Source organism: Scyliorhinus canicula, chromosome 11, assembly GCF_902713615.1.
Source record: "Scyliorhinus canicula chromosome 11, sScyCan1.1, whole genome shotgun sequence".
Lineage (NCBI taxonomy): Eukaryota > Metazoa > Chordata > Chondrichthyes > Carcharhiniformes > Scyliorhinidae > Scyliorhinus > Scyliorhinus canicula.
The window spans coordinates 73,192,549-73,216,239 of NC_052156.1; the positions used below are offsets into that span (position 1 = coordinate 73,192,549).

At 45.1% G+C, this 23,691-nt stretch overlaps 1 protein-coding gene across 2 annotated transcripts in view; it reads left to right on the forward strand.

Annotated features, from left to right (window-relative positions):
• Positions 1–672: 672 nt before the first annotated feature.
• Positions 673–23,691, forward strand: part of sema3h (sema domain, immunoglobulin domain (Ig), short basic domain, secreted, (semaphorin) 3H) — a 217,571-nt gene continuing 194,552 nt past the window's right edge. For both annotated transcript variants that reach the window (XM_038810740.1, XM_038810741.1), the window contains exon 1: positions 673–950. In XM_038810740.1, coding sequence (XP_038666668.1) covers positions 779–950 — 172 coding nt within the window. In that variant the 5' untranslated portion in view covers positions 673–778. The remainder of the gene's footprint in view (positions 951–23,691) is intronic.

A 23,691-nucleotide genomic window follows, 5' to 3' on the forward strand; every position in this document is an offset into this window, starting at 1 on the left:
CTTCAGGTAGAGTTTTGCACGGGGGGGGGGGGCGGGACGTAAAGAGAGCGTGTGTGTGTGTTGGGGGCGGGGGGCTGCAATCTGACTGGGTTTCTGCCCCTGAAGTATTAAAATGCAGTTCCAAATGTGTGACTTGCATTTATCTTTCGCCACTGATTGCACTGTCGGCTGAAAGAGAGGAGGGGCGTGTGCCGGGCTCTCTCCCTCTCTCTTCAGCCCTGGTTAAGGAAGGACACACACACACACACACAGAGGGCACACGCTTTGAAGGAGCTGGCCGGCAGCTGTGGCTGAGGAGCGGGCGAAAGGGGGAGCAGCCACGAATCAGAGGAGGGTGACAGTTCCTGTCCAAAACTGCACACGAGGAGAGAGAGTGAGAGAGAGCAGGCACTCTGCAGGCAGGCAGGCTGCTGTGTGTGTACCCGGGGAAAAGGTCGAGAGTCCTGCAAAGCTGGTGACAGCCTCAAACTGTGACCCTCATATCCACAAACTGTGACCCTCATATCCAAAGAGGTTAATTGAGAGACGCAAGAGCTGGGACTTCTGTTATTGACCTCCTTGGTTGAGAGGTCAGTCAGGCTGTGACCTACAAAGTCCCCCCCCCCCCCCCCGACACACACACACATCCACCTTCTTGCAGCTGTTTTCTGCTTTTCTCCTCCTGTCAACCGCTTCACTCAGATTTGCACTGGGACACTGTCAGGCTTTGAAGGATTGTTCTTTTGTGACTTGTTGAAATCACTTTCTGGAAAGAAGGAGAAAGAAGTGACTGAGCGCCATGTGGATTAACAGGGCTCACCGTGTACCCCCGGGTCGCTGTGGACGTGGATTCAAGCTGGGGCTCTGGTTCAGCGCATCCCTCCTCCAAGTCCTGCTGCTGTCTGTCCTTGGGGAAAGACTGACCAGTGCATGGAGACCTTCCCAAGCCCGGCTCCGGATCACCTTCTCAGGTAGACTTCCGATTATTTTAGCTTGCTCTCTGGTTATGCCCTCCTCCTGTCCATCTTTCCCCTCTTCATCTGTCTCTCTGTGCCCTGTTCTCTCCGTTTCTGGCCCACTGTGTCTTTCTAAATCAATCGTTGGCTGCACCACCTTCTCCCTCATCTGGGTTCCTGTCTGTATTTTCTCTTTCTTTTTCATTCCTTGCGCTTCTTTCTATCTTTCTGTTTGTGTATTTTTTCTCTCATGGAAAGCCCCTCGGTTTCTGTCTCTTGCTTCCAATATCTGTCTGTCTCATTTCTTCCCATGTCTCTTACCTTCTGAGTCTGTCTGTCTGCTTCTCCCTCTGTTACAATTCCCCCTAGTGTACTGCTTAATCCTGTAAATGTTGTCCCTCTTGGACATAACACGACATTTCTATTGCTTTAACATGTGTATCATGGAAAGAAAATGTGTTATGAATGAAAAATACAGTTTGATACAGTCCCAATGTTCCCTGTCTGAGATACATCAATAAATAAATTATATTGGAGGTGTTACCTGGTTACGGTTGAGTGACGGTTCTCTACATTAATGCTGTTTGATTGTGTAAAAGTTAACTGACTGTCTCAAGAAATGTAAACTGTGATTAACCATTATCCAACCAACTTTTTTTTTTGCAAAAATATATATCTTAAAGAACATTACAGAACATTGCAAAATGGTCATTACAGAAACCATAAACCAGCTAACAATTCTGTGACAATGTCAGTGTTGTGAGAAGGAGGAAAGCACTTTGCGGCTATACAGTGCTTTTCATAACCTCAGAATGCCACAAAGTGCTTTGCAGCCAGTTAAGTACTTTTTGAAATGCAGGCACTGAAACACTGCAGGCAAAGAAAGGCCACAACAAATGGTAATGAGTTAATGACCAGACAATTTGTTTTCGGCAGTGCTAGTAAGATAAATGTTGCCCAGTACACTGGGAGAACTCTTCTGGTGTATGTATACTTTCAGAAATATTGTACTTTTAAAAATTCAATCATGGGGTGTAGGTGTCACTGGCAAGGGTGGCATTTAATTGCTGTCCCTAACTACCCTTACTTAAGGTGGTGGTGAGCTGTCTTCTTCAACCGCGGCAGTCCAATGCCAATCCATTCTAAGCTTGTCCAAATATGTTACTAAATTCATTGTTGCAAATTATTTCCAGAGCCATCACTGCAGCTATCCATACATACATCCCAAACTACACAAACTAATTGTGAAACAGTCAGCTGTGCAGCCTGTGCTTTTAAAAAATATATACCATGCAAAAGGTTTACGTGTCGACCTTTATGATTAGGTAAAATCAAGTCACAATGCTAAAGGGAAAATTTGACGCCACCAAGCATCCAGTGAGGAGGTGCACTCAAATGGGCTACAAGTAGAACAGAGGACTCCAATAATGTAGTGAAGCTCCCCTCTTGGAGCACTGAGGCACCTCGCGAATGGAGCTGCCTGTTGTGCACCATGTGTTAACTGGATAATGCTTGTTGACTCGTGTGTATGCTGTTCATGAGGTAGCCAGCGGGGGCATCTGAGACTACATAAATAAAGAAAGCTGAGTGGAAGCTTTTTTTTGGTCCAGTCTTTGGAAACCTAATAACGTGGGGAGGGTGACTCACGATAGGTATGTACCTCTATTACTGAATGTTCAGGTAATCACAGATCATCTGTCACTCTTGATAGTCTGATGATAGTGGTGCATGCTCCCCTTTTCAAGTGCTCTGGTAAAGCCTTTCCTCACAGCTACCTGGTTATGTTTCACATTCTGATCTGATATGCCTGATCACCCAAAGCCATTGTCCATCTCATTTTCTGCCCATCATGATATCATCAGAAACTTCATTGTTGATCTGTTCAAGTTTAGTATTGCCTGCTGTCGGTGTATTTAAGTGACTGGTGTCAAAATAGAAACGTACCAATAATTCAAAAAGAAAGTAAGACCATCAACAGAATCTTTTTCATTCTGGGGCTGTGGGCATCACCATCAAGTTTGGCATTTACTGTCCATCCCTACTGGCCCTTCTGGTTGTAGTGGACTGCCTTCTTAAACTGAGAAGGTTCTCCAGCGATCCTGTTAGGTAGGGAGCTCCTTGATTTTTGGCATTTAGATTACAATTTTTAAATTCCTTACGAAGAAAGGCTGTTTGCAGACTGGAGTGTGGCCAGTAAAAAGTCTTACCAGCCCATATTTCACCCAGTGCGTGTGTTTTATTTCCATTTTTGTTTTAAACTTTTGTTTTAGTAGTTATGAAAGTGTTGGAGACAGAGATGGGGAAAGGCTGTTTGACGCACAGTCAAGAATCACCCAATTTCTGATTGGCAATGCAGGTAGGGTGCCATGAATGAGATAGGGACAATGGGCTGTTCATTTCTGTGATGGGGTGAGTTTTGAGGTGGGCAGGACTGTCATTTTGCATTACTGACAACAATGCTCCTGCCTGTGGCTGATTTTCAGTGAGGCTACTTCTGGAGGGTAACTGCTACCTACCCAAAGGCAGATAGCCATTATGACCAATTAAAGCATCAATCGAGGACAATCATTATTTGCCATCTGGAATTTTCCAAACAGACATCCCTTGAGACTGATGCCTGGCATATGGTTAGTGGCAGGCTGAGACCTAACAAGGCCTCTAATTGCTCCCCACTGGCACCATGGATGCCAGAGAGCCACAGCTGTGTAAAGGTTCCCCCGACACAATGATGGCCTGGCAGCTATGGCCACATCAAAAAATACTTTCTGTAGTCTCCAGACGGCACTTCCATCTTGAGGCACCCTCTCATTCTCTATGTCAGCAGTGCCCACCTCCCCATGTGGCGCTGCCAGCCCCGCCATAGCCTCAGGCACTCACTCCCATTGGCCCTCCCTGCTGCAGAGCCTATCTGATATCCCTAATTTGATGGGATTCTCAGAGACAAACTCTTGAGTGGCTGCTTCCTCATAAATCCTCTCCAGGATCCCTTCACTGCCACTTCTGGGTTCCCACACCTGGAATTCAGCCTGACTTTGGACTGGGAACCTGGAACTAAAATCCAACCTGAGTATGTGAGAGAGAATGTATAACGGTGAGAGTGACACTAGTTTGGACAGCATTTAAACTGGCTGTGCACATTGCAGATAGACTATACATCACAGCCAATCATGCAACGTCATAAACATAGCTGAATGCGAGGAGAGCAAAATTAACTTTGAAGTTCATTGCAGTAGAGTTATCTCCTCAATTTATCTTGTAAAGATATTTGTTGTGTGGTTACTGGCCCGTCTTAAATCACACTGGTTCAGACAAGACATGTATGTTCCAATATGGTGGACCTCTGAGCAGATAATTCTGGAACATACTACTCATAATACAGCCATGAACACCATATTGTTTGGTATAGCGGGAGAACGCATATACTTTCCAGCCCTGGAATTGGTGTCAATTTTAACTTAGATTTGTGGGATGAAAGATCCTGATTTGAATTAGTTTAGAGAGCTCAAACCTGGTGACTAATAATAGAGGGTGTAACCTACACCTAAATTGGCATTCTAATTTAGAGAGTCACAGTGGATTGGTTGGTGCAGAAAGGCAGATGTTGTCAAGTATCATCAGGGCTAAATTATTTTGGAAAAAGCAATGGAGTTGGAAAGACAGTTCAAAAATCAGAATCAATGGGCAGATTAATGACAGATGAAATTTAAAGCAGATAAGTGTAATGTGCTAAGATGGAAAAATAAGCAACACACGTGCACCATGAATGCCATGGAAATAGATATGTGTGAAGCTGAAAGAATTTTTGTATGCCAAACATGTCCAACTAGCAATCAGCAAACATCATGTTGAACGACGTGTCCAAAGGAGTAGCATGTTGGTCCATAGGAGGTATTGATTAAATTTGATAAAATTGATTAAAAGTTCTGTTTTGCGTTCACACTTTGAATATTGTCTTCAGTTGCGGTTGAAAAGAAACAAGAGAGACATATAGTTGCTGGAGATGATTTAGAGAAGGTCCTGTGTTGCTCAGTGCTAGGGGCGAAATAAACTTGGATATCCAACATAGATCACCTAACTTTTCCCAGTGTTGATGTAAGTTCACAGGCATGAATCTCTGTTCACCTCTGCATAAATGCTACCAGACCTGCTGAGTATTTCTGGCATTTTCTGTTTTACTTCAGATTTCTAGTATCTGCGATATTTTGCTTTTGTTTAACTCACTGCCGCTTCTCTTCTGCCCTCTTCTCTCTGACAGGAAATTCCATTTGTTTCTTCTACCTTGTTTACCCTGAGTGTGTTCTATTTCCCTTCTTGACTTTGATCAAGTATCCCCCTTTGGCCTTGTACGATTAAATATTTTGTCTTTTAATATATTCTGCCCTCCACCCTGAAAAATACCTTCCCTTTTGCTCTTCTTCCCACCTTCCTCATCTTTCACTTACTCAAAAACTGTTGCATTTCTGCCAGACCTGCTGAGTATTTCTAGCATTTCCTGTCCTTATTTCAGATTTCTAACATCCACAGTATTTTAAAAAAAAATTATTTCCACTGGTTAAGGAGTTGTGGGCTGGGGGAGGGGGGGGGCATGGTCTAAAAAATTAGGAGTGAAATAAAGGAACATTTCTGCATGCAAAGGGCAGGAGAAGTTTGGAATGTGTTTTCTGCAAACAGCATTTGATGTTAGATCATTGTTAATTTTAAATCTGAGATTGATAGTTTTTTTGCTAACAAATGGTATTGAGGGATATGGGGCTAATGTGGGTGTCTGGAGTTGGGTTGCAGACCAACCATGAGTGGTGGAACAGGTTCGAAGAGCTAAATGGTTTCCCCCTGTTCCCAACTCCATTTACCTGTGTTTGTTCCATATCCCTGTGTACCCTTACCCAACTAAAAACTGTCATCCTTTGTCTTGACAATTTCAATTGCTTCAGCAGCCACAGTGTTTTTGGGTTCCAGGTTGCCACTATTCTATGTGAAATGTACTTCCTGATTTCATTCTCAAATAACTTTGCTTTAATTTTCAGATCTTGTCTCGTTCTTCTGGATTCCTGCGTGAGAGGAAATAGTTTTAATTCATATACCTTGTTTCGATCACCCCTGCACTTTCTAAATGCAAGGGAATGTAAACTTTGATTATGTAACCGGGCCTCATCATTTAACCCACTCATTCCGATATAATTTTGCAGAATTACGGGGCGATGATAGCCTAGTGGTAATGTCATTGGACCTGTAATCCAGAAACCCAGGCTAATGCTCTGGAGACAAGGGTTCAAATCCCACCTCGACAGCTGGTGGAATTTCAATTCAGTTAATAAATCTGGAATTATAAAGCTCGTTTCAATAATGGTGACCACAAAACCTGCAACCCTTATCCGGTCTGGCCAACGTGCGACTCCAGACCCACAACAATGTGGTTGACTCTGAACTATTGACCTCTGAAATGACCTAGCATGCCAGTCAGTTGAAAAGCAATTAGGGATGGGCAACATATGCTGGTCTTGCCAGTGATGCCCACATACTACGAAATAATTTTTAAAAAGGTTCTGCAGGGTGATAAACCTTTTCTGTGGTACAGTATCCAAAACTGCAATATTCCAGATGGGGTCTGCCAAGGCTCTCTATGACTTAAAGTATAATTTCCTCAAATTTGTATTCCAATCACCTTGAGATTCTATTAACCTTTTGATTATATTTTAAATCTGCGCACATAGGCACCCAAATTCCTTTACAGTTCCTCACCTCATCATTGAGAAAATATGTATTTGGATTCACATTAGATGGACACACGAGGCGGGATTCTGTGATCCTGAGGCTAAGTGTTGACGCCGTTGTTGACGCCGTTGTAAACGCCGGCCCCGGGGTGAGAGAATCCTGCCCACGCTTCTCCAAATTCCGCTCCATCTGCCACAATTTTGCCAGTTTATCTCATTCACTTAATTCATGTCACTTCAAATGATTGTTTCCACCTCCACAACTTACTCTGCCTCCTAAATTCGTCTCATGCGCAAACTTGGAATACAACTCTCTAATCCTTCTTCCACGTCATTGTATGTATAAAATATATATATATATAAATTTATGACATATACATGGGCCCAGTAAAGTTCCCTGGGGGTTTGCACTTGTTGTAGCCTGACAATACAGAGAACCTTCCCTTTACCCAGCTCACTGAAGTTGATTCAATTTTGCGTGTTTCCAATCAAAGGTTTTGCAATGGCATCAGGCACCTGCACAGCTCAATAAAGTAGCATGGACAGCCGATGATTTCCCTTAATAAATCGATTGCTATGTTTGTTCAGAAGCCCATGGGAAATCTCAAACCTGTGTCTCAGCTCATTGCTAAAACATGTTGAAGATTTTTGCCACCCCCACCACCACACTCCTTCCGTCCCCCCCATCCCCCAAACGTATTAGAATAAAGAAAGATCATCTATCAAAAAGACAAAACGTTACTTCAAAGGCCTGTGGAATTGTTGGTTAATTTGCACTGAGCTTGAAACATGATGTTTTGCTTAATGCCTGGGTGAGACAGATTAACCTTAGCAGAGCTAGCTTTTTGTAATACGCCCCTTGAGTATTTAAAAAATAGCTGAATACATCACTGTAACAGCAATGACAGACATAGTCTGGGCTGAAGCAATCCTCTGTGATTAATTTTAAATTTGTCTTGTTTTTATGCCCAAGAAACACATGCTAAGAGAGTGCGACACTCCAGTAAAGGAAGAAAGATCGTATTTTTCTAACACTTTATCAAATCTGCACAATCTTTGGAATTACTTTGGAATACATGGAAGCATGGCAGCCAATTTGTTAAAGCAGATCCCACAATGAGTAAATCAGTTGAATGGTCAGTTAAAGTGCACTTTGATAGCATTACTGAGGAGGACAATGGGAGAATTATTTACTTAATAGTCACCTGAATAGGGTGTTGGTTTAAAGTTTCCTGTGAAAGATAGCACTGCCCAACAATGTGCATCATTCTCCTAACCTGTTGGCCGAGATTACTTTTGCAGACCATAAACGAGTGCGAACCGAGTTCGTCAAAAGAAAACTTGGTTTATTAAAAAACTGATTCGTAAGTTTGTGGACAACACAAAGGTTGGTGGAATTGTGGATAGCGATGAGGACTGTCAGAGGATACAGCAGGATTCAGATCATTTGGAGACTTGGGCGGAGAGATGGCTGATGGGGTTTAATCCGGACAAATGTGAGGTAATGCATTTTGGAAGGTCTAAGACAGGTAGGGAATATACAGTGAATGGTAGAACACTCAAGAGTATTGACAGTCAGAGAGATCTAGGTGTACAGGTCCACAGGTCACTGAAAGGGGCAACACAGGTGGAGAAGGTAATCAAGAAGGCGTACCGCATGCTTGCCTTCATTGGCCGGGCCATTGAGTATAAAAATTGGCAAGTCATGTTGCAGCTGTATAGAATCTTAGTTAGGCCACACTTGGAGTATAGTGTTCAATTCTGGTCGCCACACTACCAGAAAGATGTGGAGGCTTTAGAGAGCGTGCTGAAGAGATTTACCAGGATGTTGAAATGAAAATCGCTTATTGTCACAAGTCGGCTTCAAATGAAGTTACTGTGAATAGCCCCTAGTCGCCACATCCCAGCGCCTGTTCGGGGAGGCTGGTATGGGAATTGAACCGTGCTGCTGACCTACCTTGGTCAGCTTTAAAAGCCAGCAATGTTGCCTGGTTTGGAGGGCATTAGCTCTGATGAGAGGTTGAATGAACTCGGTTTGTTCTCACTGGAACGACAGAGGTTGACGGGCAACCAGATAGAGGTCTACAAAATTATGAGGGGCATAGTCAGAGACTTTTTCCTAGGGTAGAGAGGTCAATTACTAGGGGGCATAGGTTTAAGGTGTGAGGGGCAAGGTTTAGAGGAGACGTACGAGGCAAGTTTTTTACACAGAGGGTAGTGGGTGCCTGGAACTCGCTGCCGGAGGAGGTGGTGGAAGCAGTGATGATAGTGACTTTTAAGGGGCATCTTGACAAATACATGAATGGGATGGGAATGGAAGGATATGGACCCCGGAAGTGTAGAAGATTTTAGTTTAGACGAGCAGCATGATCGGCGCAGGTTTGGAGGGCCAAAGTGCCTGTTTCTGTGCTGTACGTTTCCTTGTTCTTTGTTCTAATTATATTTTCAATGTACATCATATCCCAGCCGGATTTGCTCTGTCGGTTCCATACCTGGCCGACTTTATATAGATCTTAATGTTGAGTGATCAAGGACTCCCCGCCCCCATAGTATTCGGCAAGACTCACTGGAGACTGATTGCTCCAACCACGTAGGTCTTGTGTGGGTTATAACATCCTCCCCCCCCCCCCCCCCCCCCCCCCCCCCCCCCAACGCTACAAAGTCCAAAGACTCTGCCGACGACTGCGGATTCGGAGGGTGTAGGATTCTTTTCGCATTTGGCTTTTGTTCCTATACTTGCGAGCCTGGATCTGGCAGCCTATATCTGAACAGCAAACACCGCTTACGATTGGAACATCGTGGTGGATCCACTGGCTGAGGCTGCTGCTCTGCTTGCTCCCTGTTGGAGACCTTCGACGCCTGGGTTTCCATGTCAGAATCCCTATTTACGTTCTCTCATTTCGGCATCTTGACCCAGATAGGGTAATGCTCCAGCTTTTTCAGGCTTCGGATCTGGTTTGACTTTAACTTTCCTCTCCTGAAAATTTTGAATAAACCTGGTCGCCTGGACAGTATATGATCGAGGTTTTTTCTCATGACCCAACCTTGTGCCTGAACCTGATATAATACCTGCCCTGTCCAGCGGATGATTGTCCGGGAAATCCACTGGGTGCCTTCTGCAAAGTTTTGAACATGCATCACCTGGTAAGAATAGTCTGGGTGGTTTTCGTCGAACAAGGCAATGCCCTTGCAGCTCCTGGCTGTGCTGTATTTTCCCACCGATATCAGACTAAGACAGGTTTGGAGCCATTACTCAGCCAGCGCCTCCCGGTCACAGCATGCGGCGAGGTCCTATTGCAGAACAAGAACCAGCATGGTTTTATGAAGGGCAAATCATGTTTGACTAATTTAAAGAACGTACAGTGCAGAAGGAGGCCATTCGGCCTTTCGAGTTTGCACGGACCCACTTAAGCCCTCACTTTCACCCTATCCCTGTAACCCAACAACCCTTCCTAACCTTTTTTTTTGGTCACTCAGGGCAATTTATCATGGCCAATCCACCTAACCTGCATATCTTTGGACTGTGGGAGGAAACCGGAGCACCCGGCGGAAACCCAGGCAGACACGGGGAGAACGTGCAGACTCTGCACAGACAGTGACCCAGCGGGAAATCGAACCTGGGACCCTGGCGCTGTGAAGTCACAGTGCTATCCAGTTGTGCTACTGTGCTGCCCTTTGCTTGAGTTCTTCGAAGATGTAGTGCATAATGGGGATCATGTGGATGTAGTATATCTGGACATCCGGAAGACGTTTGATAAGGTGCCACACAGAAGGTTAATTCACAAGGTGAAATCATGGGATTAAGGGTAATTTATTAGCTTGGATAGAAGACTGGCTGATGGACAGGAGACAGAAAGTCCGGATAAATGGGTCTTTTTCTGGATAGCAAAATATAACTAGTGGGATGCCACAAGGTTCACTCCTTGGACTCCAGCTATTTACAAACTATATTAACAACTTGGATACAGAGATAGGAGGATCTTTAGCCAAATTTGCAGATGACACGAAAATAGGTGGGACAGTAAGTTGCAAGGAAGAAATCATGGGCGGGATTCACCGGGGGGGATGGGCGGCGTGAATCCCGCCCCCGCCGGCTGCCAATTCTCCGGCGCGGGGTATTTGGCGTGAGCGGGAATCCGCCGCGCCCGTTGGCAGCGGCCACCCCAACGATTCTCCGGGCCGCGATGGGCCGAGTGGCTGCCCATTTCTTGCCAGTCCCGCCGGCGTAAATTGGAGTAGGTCCTTAACGGCGGGACATGGCGACGCAGGCGGCCTCCGGGGTTCTCGGGGGGTCGCGAGGGGATCTGGCCCTGGGAGGTGCCCCCACGGTGGCCTGGCCCGCAATCGGGGCCCACCGATCCGCGGGTGGGCCTGTGCTGTGGTGGCACTCTATTCCTCCGCATCGGCTGCTGTGGTCCTCCGCCATGGCCGAAGCGGAGACAAACCCTCCCGCAGATGAGCTGGTGTGACGCCAGCACACGCTGGCGCTCCCGCACATGCACCAACTAGCGCCGGCTGGCGGAGGCCCTTCGGCACTGGTTGGCGTGGCGCCAAGCCCCTTCCCTGCCAGCTGGTGGGGTGCAAACCACTCCGAGGCTGGCCTAGCTCCTGAAGGTGCGGAATCCTCCGCACCTTTGGGGCGGCCCGATGCCGGAGTGGCTCACGCCACTCCTTCCCGCCGGAGATGCCTGCACCACCGATTACGGCAGAAACCCACCCAAGAACCTTACAAATGAATATAGATAGGTTAGGAGAGTGGGTGGCAGGTGGAGTTTAACGTGGATAAGTGAGAGGTTATGCATTTTGGTTGAAAAAATGGAAAGGCAACTTATTATTTTAATGGGGAGAGATTTCAGGTGCTCCATTGCAGAGGGATCTTGGTGTCCTCATGCGCGAGTCACAGAAAACGAGTATGCAGGTGCAGCAGATAATAAGGAAAGCAAATGGAATGTTGGCATTTATAGCAAAAGGAATTGAGTATAAATGTAAGGAAGTTTTGTTGCAACTATGCAAGGCATTGGTAAGACCGCACCTGGAATGCCTTATTTGAGGAAAGATGTAGTGGCATTGGAGGCAATTCAGAGAATATTCACTAGATTGTTTCCAGAGATGAGGGGCGCGATTCTCCGCAAATGCGGCGAGTCGTAAAGGCTGCCGTGAAATTGGCCGTGTTTCACGGCAGCCTCCGCGCCCCCTCCCAGGACCCAATTCTCCCCCCCCGGGCGGGGCTAGCAGCGGAGCCCCGTGAAGCATGGCATCGCGGGCTTAGCGACCGTCGCTAAGTCCGTGCGCCAAGCGTCACGCCGGCTGACGCGCACGATGACGTCAGCCGCGCATGCGCGGGTTGGACGGCTCCAACCCGCGCATGCGCGGATGATGTCATCACGCAGACACGTCAAACCAGCGCATACGCGGGCCGTCATGCCCCTCAGCCGCCCCGCGGACTGGTCCTGCGGGGCGGCGGAAGACCAAATAGTGCGTGGGTATCGGACCCGCTGCCCGCGATCGGTGCCCACCGATCGCAGGCCTGTGCCACCCGTGGCACGGCCGTGGTGCGGCCGTGCCAATCGGTGCCATGGTTGTCCGGGACGGCACTTTGCGGCCGTTTTCACTAACGGTGAGAGCAGGTGTGATTGCGTTCGTGAAAACAGCTGTAAAGGCATGGGAACTCGGCCCATCGGCCTGGGGAGAATCGCTGTTCGCCGTAAAAAACGGGGGGGGGGGGGGGAGAATAGCGGGAGGGCGTGAAAATTGTCGGGAAGACCCTCCCGCTATTCTCTGACCCATCGTGGGCAGCGGAGAATCGCGCCCGAGGGGTTTGTTGTATGAGGAGAGATTGAACAGTTTAGGCCTATAGTTGCTAGAGTTTAGAAGAATGAGGAGAGACCTAATTGAAATACAAGATGCTAAAAAGTATGGATAAAGTAGACGTGGAGCTGATGCTTCCTCTTGTGAGGCATTCTAAAACGAGTGGTCATATTCTTAGAATAAGAAGTAGCAAATTTAAAACTGATGTGAGGAAAAACTTCTTCCAAACGGTTGTGAATCTGTGGAAATCATACCGCAGAGTGTGGTGGATGCAGGGACACTGAGTAAATTTAAGGAGAACCCCTGCATTATCTCATTCATCCCATCCTCCCATTCACCAATGACCCACCTCCTCCCTCTGTCTGCCTCCCCCTTTATTTTTTGTTCTCTTTCTTTTCCTCCCTCATTGCCCAAGATAGGATCCAGAAGGGACTTGACAGGGTAAATACCGGGAGGATGTGTCCACTTTTGGGGAGGCTAGAATTAAGGAACACAGTTTAAGATTAAGAGGTCTCCCTTTTTGAACTGAGATGAGGAGATGTTTTTGTTGTCAAAAGGTCATTGATACATGAAATTCTCTTATCCAGTGACCAGTGACAACTGGATCATTAAATTTATTTGAGGTAGAGTTAGATAGATTTTTGATAGACAAGAATATTAAAGGTTATGTGGAGAAGCAGAAAGGAAAGTGAAGTCAAGAGCACAACTCTAAATTTAGAGTACCCAATTCATTTTTTTCCAATTAAGGGGTAATTTAGCATGGCCAATCCACCTACCTTGGGGTCTGATAGTTGATGAAATTAAATAAAGCACAAAAAAATCCAAAAAATATTATTCAACAATGGGAATATGACATACTCTTGGACAATAATATACCGTGATTGCTCTTTAAATTAAAAAAAATGCAGTAGAGAAGCAGGAGTTTTGTGTTAAGCAGCCACCTGTGGTAAACATGCTGCAGTACTGTGAACAAGTATACAATGATAGCGTTGCATGAGTGACGTGACAAGATATCGTTCGCTCATTACCCCTCACGGAAAGACCTGGTGGTCAAACCAACAACACCTTGCATTTATATAACCCTTTTAACATAGCAGCCTTTTCAGACAAAATCTGACGTGGAGCCAAAAAAAGGAAATGTAGGACAGGTGACCAAATACTTGGTCAGCGAAGCAGTTTTTAAGCAGCATTTTAAAGGAGGAGAGAGAGGTAGAGAGGTCTGGGGAAAATATGCCAGAGCCTAGGGCCTAGACACCTGAAGGCACAACCTCAATGATTGGATGAAAGAAATGGAGGACTTGCAAGAGACCAGAGTTAAAGCAATACATATCTCTCAGAGAATGTCTTGCAGAGGTTTAGAGATAGCGGGTGGAATTTTCCAGCCAGCCGAAAGCCCATTGCCTTCAGCGGGACCGGAAGATTCCGTCCGGGAGGGCAGAAGGCCATGGAGTGATTTGAACATAGCAATTTTAAAATTGACATGTTGCTGGACTGGAGGACCGGTGTAAGCCAGCAAACACAGGACTGCTGGGTAAAAATACGTTCACCTATTAAACAACCCTCCTTTCTGGGAATACTGATGTTATGCCAAAGTACAGTCCCATGCATAACCCTGGTGTGCACACCTTGGAAAAGTGACCATTCTTCATGTGTGAGGATTCCAGCTGAAGCTTAAAGTGCCCTCAGTTGATATCTGGACATTCACATTTTCCGACAGGGGTCACCAAAGATCAATCAGCAGACAACATCCTGCTGAAACTTTCCCCCTCTCAAGCTTGGTGTCACCTGTACCACTTCCAAATGAAATCATAGAATCTATGGCACGGAAACAGGCCCTTCGGCCAAAACTGCTCCATGCCAACCATTTACCTGCATTTGGCTGAATTGGAAATAGATCCATTTAGCGCAAACCAGAAGTTGAATCTGGGCCCTTCTTGGCCTGTTGTGCCACAACATGGAAAGAAGAAGGAACCATAATTTATTTTGTGCTCCAGGCATTTAAAGGTGCTTTACAGCCAGACCCTAGGCTGTGTTGCAATGCAATGGATTCAGCTATGGCTCATTTGGTAGCATTCTTACTTCTGAATCAGATCGCTTTGGGTTCAAATCCTACTCCAGGGCATTAGCACAACAATAAAGGCCGACGCGCCAGTGCTGTACTGTCAGAGGTGCCATATTTTAAACAAGACTGAGGCCAGTTCAGTCCTCTGGGGTTGACGTAAAAGAACCCATGGTACTACTTTTGAAGAAGAGCAGTGGAGTTATCCTCGGTATCTTTTTTTTTCTTTATTTTTTAAAATAAATTTAGAGTACCCAATTATTATTTTTTTCTAATTACGGGACAATTTAGCATGGCCAATCCACCTAACCTGCACATCTTTGGGTTATGAGGGTGAAACTCACGCAGACATGGGGCAGCAGGGTAGCAGGGGCAGCAGGGTAGCATGGTGGTTAGCATAAATGCTTCACAGCTCCAGGGTCCCAGGTTCGATTCCCGGCTGGGTCACTGTCTGTGCGGAGTCTGCACGTCGTCCCCCTGTGTGCGTGGGTTTCCTCCGGGTGCTCCGGTTTCCTCCCACAGTCCAAAGATGTGCGGGTTAGGTGGATTGGCCATGCTAAATTGCCCGTAGTGTCCTAATAAAAGTAAGGTTAAGGGGGGGGTTGTTGGGTTATGGGTATAGGGTGGATACGTGGGTTTGAGTGGGGTGATCATGGCTCGGCACAACATTGAGGGACGAAGGGCCTGTTCTGTGCTGTACTGTTCTATGTTCTATGTTCTAATTTGCAAACTCCACACAGACAGTGACTCAGGGCCGGGATTTGAACCCAGGTCCTCAGTGCCCCAGTCCCTGTGTTATCCGCTGCGCCTCCGGTATCCTGACCAATATTTATCCCTCAAGCATCTTTATGAAGGAAAACAAATTATTTGGTCATTACCACTCTGCTATTTGTGGCATCGTGCTGCGCTCAAAATAGCTATTACGTTTCCTACATTCCAGCAATGTTCACCGTGTGTAGTGTGAATCTGGAATGCGCTGCCTGGGAAGGTAGTAGAGGCGGGAAACCTCACAACCGTTAAAATGTACGTGGATGCACACTTGAAATGTCATAGCCTTCAAGGTCATGAGCTAAGTGCTGGAAAGTGGGATTAGTGCAGATTTAGTGTAATTTTGTTGGTGAAGACGTGATGGAGCGATGTGCCTCTTCTGTATTGTATGACTCTATGACTATGCTCCAAAGAGTGCTTCATTGGCTGTGTAGCACTTTGGCAAGTCTCATGGTCATTAAGGGTACGATATAAATGCAAGGTTTTCTTTCAGAAACACTACAGCCTGGTGCCTTCTAATGGACAAGCATGAATTAGTAGCTGCAATGCCACCAATTTTATAGGGCATTGTCTCAGCATGGGCGCTTTGGCAAACATTTCCATTATCCTCTGCGGGAAAGGAAAAAGAGACAGAAAAATCATGTGCCAATTTTTGTCAGAAAAGGGTATAATATTACATTTTTTAAACACTTTGAGGCTCATTTATTGTCATCGCCCAACCCTTGTCGAACCCAACCAATTTTCATTCTATTCATACCAACAGATGGTCTGTATAACAGGTGGATTCTCTGCTCTTGTCAGGTTACTGCTTGTTGTGTTAAGACAAAGATTTGCCCCATTGTGTCGTGTCTTTTGGATGAAGTGTTAAATCAAGGCTCCGGCTAAACGCAGGCAAATGTAAAAGATCCCATGGCACTAATTCAAGGAAGAACAAGGGAGTTTTGCCAGTGTTCTGGCCAACATTTATCCATCAACCAACATCACTTAGAAAAGAAATGATGGACATACATACAAACATTCAAATTGGGAGCAGGAGTAAGCCACTCGGCCCTTCCAATCTGCTCCCCCATTCAATAAGATCTGATTATAACCTCCGCCGACCGCCAATAACTTTTAACTCCCTAGTTTGATCAAGAATCTATCTAGTTCTGCCTTCCAAATATTCAAATACTCTGCTTTCACTGCCTTTTGAGGAAGGGAGTTCCAAAGTCTCATTGCTCTCTGAGAGAAAAAATGTCTCCTCATCTCCGTCTTAAATGGGCGACCCCGTATTTTTAAATATTAGGTTTGGTCATTATCACACTGCTGTTTGGGGGATCTTGTTGGGTGAAAATTGGCTGCTGCATCTCCTACAATACAACATAGAACAGTACAGCACAGAACAGGCCCTTCGGCCCTCAATGTTGTGCCGAGCCATGATCACCCTACTCAAACCCACCCTATACCCGTAACCCAACAACCCCCCCCCTCTTACTTTTATTAGGACACTACGGGCAATTTAGCATGGCCAATCCACCTAACCCGCACATCTTTGGACTGTGGGAGGAAACCGGAGCACCCGGAGGAAACCCACGCACACAGGGGGAGGACGTGCAGACTCCACACAGACAGTGACCCAGCCGGGAATCGAACCTGGAACCCTGGAGCTGTGAAGCATTTATGCTAACCACCATGCTACCCTGCTATTTCAAAGCCCCTTGATTGACTTACTGGGTAGTCCTGCAGCTGGATGTGAAAGGTGCTGTTTAAATGCAGGTTCAATCTTTTATCGGACCATTGAAATCAGTGACATTCTCCAAACATCTAACCCTGTTTAGACTATCACATTTGTCAAGTAATGGTTAGTGGGGCCATTGAGCAGAAATGTGAATGTAAGGTTAAAGTATACTGGGAGTGGAATTTTAAATGTGTGTTACTGATGTTGTTTAAAGGGGTGCCTCCTCAAGCCTGATAACTATAAACAGCCCAAACCACTCAACAGCCCATTTGCTGCTCAGAATAAAACAAGTTTCCACCCTCTGCATCACTAAGATCGGGATCTGTCTTCTGTGTTTGTTTTTCATTCCTTGTACAAGTCTTTTATTGTTTGGGTCACAGACCATTAGGCTGAATGTATCAGCAGGCACTTGGCCAAATGAGGGAAGTTACTGTAAATAATTGAGCAGTGTATTCATTACCTGCTGTCATCATACCGAAGACATTTCTTAATCTGACTAAAGAAAGTCACAAGGAGAAATGATTAATGGGCCACCAAACGCAAAATTCCATTTTCCCACCACCTGAAAAGCACACAGCCCTCACCATGGCAACATGCATTAGGGTACCTCAATCTTTTGAAACTTACATTTGATTTGTCAGTTGGAGGTTTGTGAGAGAGACAAAAAACTCAAGGGGCTAAAATGTAAAGCTTTCTGCATCACTCCGTATTGCGAGTGGGTATATCTGTTGTTCGTGAGTCAGGTTACTATGGCTGAAAGGTCTTACACAGCACCATTTCCATTGTGCCTCTGCAGCAGCTGCCCCGAGCTTTAGTTCATCCCTCAGCATGTAGTCCTTGGCTTTGGAATGTGTCAGTTTGCAACACTCAAGTCGGGGACAACTCTTTGCAAGTTTCGGGTAGATCAAAGAGCTTCTTTCACCGAGTTGATAATCCTCCTGCAAGAGCTGATACTTATCTCAGTGTGCGTCACTGGGAACAGCCCGTAGAGCACAGAGTCCTGCATCATGGAGCTGCTCAGGGTGAACCTCAATAAAAACCACCTCATCTTTCTTTTCAGAGCTTATTTTCAAAGGCACATTCCACAAGGAAATGGACAACGGTATCTTCCCCACCACTATCACCTCATGGATAACGTGCAGATGGGATGAGATTCTGGGCATATGACAGGGAGGGCCTTTCTCACCACCAGCAAGCTAGGTCATGGTGCTTGTTTGAAAGTTCTGATGGTGAGACATCTTGGAAAATATCCATGATCTGCTTCCATGAGCTGTATGATGCCATATTACACGCTGGTGGAGACAGACAAAAACTCTTGCATGAAAGATTGTCTCTTTTAACAAGTGAGAACTGTGTTAGAACGCCCACTGAATTCAGGACCTCCATTGTGTTGAATGTTCCAATTCTTTTAGTAAATTTGCATATTCCACCATGTCAGCTGGGCCTGGGTCAATAGCTCAGTCTTATTATAATAATTGGCAATTTAACTTGTTTATATCGGTTAAAGAGGGGTGGTGGGTCAATGTTGTGTCTTTAATCAAATTTTGGTGCCAAATAGTGAGTCATACTAAGGCAGCATTTCAAAATAGCAAATGTTGAAGTCATGTCAAGTGTTGTGCAAGATGGAGTGAGAGCTAAGCATGTGCTGATGACTTGTGCTGACCCTAAACGTTGGGGGAGGTGGCGGCCCAAGTAATTTGTAGCATTGACTCTGCCCAGTTTATAGTTCGATGTTAAACAATGCAGGCACTCATGCTTTCTGCCAGTTTGTGACAGAGGGCTGTGTCAATCTGAGGTCATTGGATGGTGAAAATAAACCAGTTTCACACAGGTTTTCCGTAGTGGTTATTCTGAGATTGGGATGAAGGTTTCACTTGCCATCCTTTCACAACACTGATTAGTAACGAGTTTTAGGCTCCCACTTGGGACTGGAGTTATAATGTAATATTTATTCTGTACCACTGCTGTGAATGCATGAACTCATCCAATCAGGGGAGAAGCATGTGAGAATAACTCACTTTTGCTAATAAATGCTTGTTAGAGCGTGAAATTGCAGTGGGACCTTTTTGAGTCGGCATGGATGTGTTCCCAGTCGTGTCTCCGTAAGCCCCTGCATTCCTTAAAATTCAGGCCCTTTTTATCCTTTTTCTCACCTTAGTAACCCATAGGCAGGAGCAGAAATTTACAAGCAGCCGCCAATCTACGGTAGCTTCCGTTAACAATAAAGTTCTGTTGGCGTCAGGATGTGTCCATGAAGATGGGCGGCATGGTAGCACTGTTGCTTCATAGCGCCAGGTCCCAGGTTCGATTCTCGGCTTGGTTCACTGTCTGTGCGGAGTCTGCATGTTCTCCCCGTGACTGCGTGGGTTTCCTCCGAGTGCTCAGGTTTCCTCCCACTAGTCCTGAAAGGTGTGCTGTTAGCCAATTTGGACATTCTGAATTCTCCATCAGTGTACCCGAACATGTGCCGTAATGTTGGGACTAGGGGCTTTTCACAGTAACTTCATTGCAGTGTTCATGTAAGCCTACTTGCGATAATAAAGATTATTATTATTATTATTAATTTGCCCATCAGTGCGCTAAGCAGTGGCCTTAAAGTGATGGGCTGGGTTAAACACAGCTCCACGTTTGGCAGCTAAACTTCACAACTGTAGTCTGGGTACACCAGCGATGCCACGGGGGAATAGCTTAATGATGGGACTGACGGTGTGTGGGACAGATATGAACCAAGATCATCAAATGCGCCGCAGGGCACAACACTTTCCGTAACCACTGGAGTGAACGTTGTAACTGCCAGAGAGCAGTTGGCCAGGTATGCAAGGAATAGAAATTGGGATGTGTAGAGATTGTAGATCAGGAAGGAATTTTCAAAAACTTTTCTCAGAAGGTTAAATGAGTTGAGTCTATGAAGGGGTAAATGGCACCTAGTCATTGGAAGAATGGATTATATCAGGCTGAATCTCCTTTTCTTCCTTATTAAGCAGCAATATAGGAACTAATGACTAGTCTTTTTGGTAAGATGTCAAAGAGTAAGTTTAGGGAGTAACCTCTTGTCACTAATCTGTAACATCAGTTTACATTTATGTTACTACTTTTGATTTAGTGAAAGATCCCAAATTGTTTTACGCTTGGGTATTGAGGGCCGCACAGGCATGTTGTACTTGAGCAGGGCACAGGAAGGAAGATGCAACTGGGGCTTAAGGTGCATATCTGAATTTTAAATCATATGCACTGTAGTGGGATAAGTTGCCCATTCTGGACCAGGTGCTCAGTTCAAATGAGTGAATCAGGGTGAGAATCTCCCCAGTTTGTTTAAAGTGAGCTCTGCCCCAGTCTGCATTTCATTCCTCACGACTGCACACTTTGAGTCACCTCATTCCACAAACCCAGCCTAGCCTGCTTTCAGTGACCTTCAACCCTTCTGCTTTTGATGTCCTCCCAGCCGCCGGTTACTTCCTTCCATAGACAGTAGCCCTGAAAAGTGATATTTGCCCAGGATCTCCATCAAGTTACTGACAAGTTACAGTTTTACAGCATAGGGAGACATGAATGAAATGAAAATGAAAATCGCTATTGTCACAAGTAGGCGTCAAATGAAGTTACTGTGAAAAGCCCCTAGTCGCCACATTCTGGCACCTGTTCGGGGAGGCTGATACGGGAATTGAACCGTGCTGCTGGCCTGCCTTGGTCTGCTTTCAAAGCCAGTGATTTATCCCTGTGCTAAACCAGCCCCAGATGAAGTGAAGAAGCAAAGACTATCCGGCAGCCATTTAAAAAAACTAAATGTGAAACACATTAAGTTTTAACATAGGAGCTAAAAACAATTACAGTTCCCGAGAGTAAATATGCAGAAACTGTTTCTCCCCCACCACTGGCAGGAGGGTCAATAACTGAAGGAGACAAATTTAACATAATTAGCGAAAGAGCCATTGGGAGTGATGAGAGAAGTTTTTATTCCCTCAGCGATTATTGTGCTCTGTAATGCACTGCCTGAAAGAAGATTTGATTATTTTCAAAATGGATTTGATAGATACTTAAAAGGGAAAAATAACAAGACTACAGGGAAAGAGTATGGGAGTGGGGCTAAGCTGGCAATGGTACAATGAGCCAAATGGGCTGGACGATTCCACGTAACTGCTGCTCAGGTCAGATTGGAGCAGAGGAAAAGAGGAAACAAGGTAAATTGGGCATTAGCGATTAGGGAATGCTGAGCTTGGTCAATAAAGTCTGAAGATTATAAGTGGGAGGAAAGTCTAAGGCAGGCTAGGACTTCCGCAGCTTTGAGGTCCTAGGAAATAATGAGTTTGTCTATCGGTGCTGTGCGTTAATGCCAGCGGAGATCCGACATGTGGACCGTACTCAGTTAGCTTAAGCCAAGTGTAGAAACTGGCAGGACGTGTTGAGACTGATTCCTGAAAAACTCGCCAAAAACAAAACATTTGCATTTATTGCACACTTTAGGAATGTGATTATTCTCACCGGGGTCTCACGCAGGTGAAAATACCGAGAGCGTACCAATAATCGGTGTGTCCTCAAAGCACTGTTAAACAAATAAGTGCTCTTATATTTTCATCTTCACTGAGTATATTTTAAACCATTACAATTTAGCATAATACACAACATATTGAAACCATATGACTGTAAATTCCAAGCAAAATTATACAGATTTGTCCAGATTGAAATTCCAGAGATGACAGGCACATTTTTGAAATACTGAGATTTTAGATAGTCAGATAGACATCGTGCCTCAATGAACTTTGAAAAATTGTTTCATAAAAATAAAAAATGTGTTTGCAATTGTCCGGTAAGTATTATGGAACATAAAAATCATCCTTTCTCAGTCTGTTTGAAAACAAAATGGAATTTGAAGGTATTTTCCTGCAGAATGGGTTCATGCAGAAAGTGACCTATTCTCCACTGCCGAGAAAAGTTTTTTTTTTTGGCAGAAGGCGCAATCGATTCCTTTTAAATACTCTCTTAATTTGTGCATTGCTGCCTATATGCTCTTGTTGTGATATACCTCAGTGAGTGACATGCCACCCCATTTTTCTTTCACTCCTTGTCGAGAAGCAGTTGGCCACTTGCTGCTTTCCCCTGCCAGCCCAGTTTAATCTTAGAAACTCACCTGATTTGTCATTAGTTGGTTCAAACCCTTGTCCTCACACTTATTGACAAAGTGCTTGAATACAGCATGGGCTGCTCTCAATTGCAGTGCAAATCAAGCACAATTCTAATCCAAGACAAAATGCTTCCCATTCATTTCCACTCACAGAACTCCAGTGGGCCTACCCACCCTCAATTTAACAACAACTTGTATTTAAATAGTGCCTTCAACAGAGCAACTTGGCCTACAGTGCTCCACAGGTGTGTTATTGAACACCGAGCCACACTAGGAGATACTAAGACAGATGATCCAAGAGGTCGATCTTGAGGGGTGAGGGAAAAGAGATGGAGATGTTTAGGGAATTAATACCAAAGCTTTGGGGCTAGGCAGCTGAAGACATGGCCACCAAGGATAGCCAATTAAAACTGGAGATGTGCAAGAGGCCAGAATTGGAGGAACGGAGCGATCCTAAAGGCTTGCAGGGCTGGATGAGGCTACAGAGATAGAAGAGGCCATGGTCCTACAGGGATTTGAAAAAAATATTTTAAATTTGAGACTTTGGTTTTCCCCATTCAATTGTATCGAATTCTAGTGCAATAATTGTTGCATTCACTTTGATCTTACAGAATTCCAGTGAGATAACATCCTTGTCATTACTCCTGTCAGACAGAATTTAAATACATCACTGACACTTCCATTCATTCCCAACACATAAAATTCCAAGGGAACAAATCCTTTCAAACGTGTGCCTTTGTATAGAATGGGAGTGAATGACTACTCACAAATTCCCATTGTGCAGAATTCCAGTGGACCAAACCCTTTCCCATTCATTCTTATGTTACAAATTCCTGCTGAGCACTGGAAAACAAGATGCTGATCCAAACATAACTGTTCTCAGCTGTTCCTAGCACAGAGCACAGTTGCCTCGAAACCACACGAGACAACGGCAGACAACAGCTAGTCCGCTGTGTGTAAAATACTTTTTATCTTTTATGGGTATCTTCTGTGTATGTTTTTACTCACATTTAATAACTAAGTGAATGATCACAGATTGTGGTACTGAAGACTTTCCAAGTGGTTTCTTTCATCTGAAGCTTATAAAAACAGAGGTCCAAAGGACTGCCGTGTGAGTGAGAATGTTCCCTTTCCACCTCTGCGCCCTGGCTTGGGTCCATCTTGAACTGATTACATGCAACTTCATTCCCTCTGATGTCTACGAGAACCCATAATAAATTGAGTCTTGGACAGTTTGATCCAGTGGGCAGGAGTCCACAATGTAAAATTGCCTATAAGTCAACACAAATTGGCATCCATTTGAACATCTTTCAGAGAGGTGCCAAAAAATGGATTGTGTGAGAAATGGTAAGTTCATGCTGGTGCAGCGTGGGGAGGGGGAACAGTCCTCAGATTCTGAGGATAAGGTAGAAGAAAGGTCACGCTTAATTTATTCAAACTGGCTCACAGTGTGAGTACTTGATACTGATACAGAATGCTAAAAGTCCGTACATTTTCTTTTTATCACCAAGCATAACTTCCTCCAGGGAGGTCTTGTGGCACAATGGGTCATGTCCTTACCTCTGGGCTAGAAG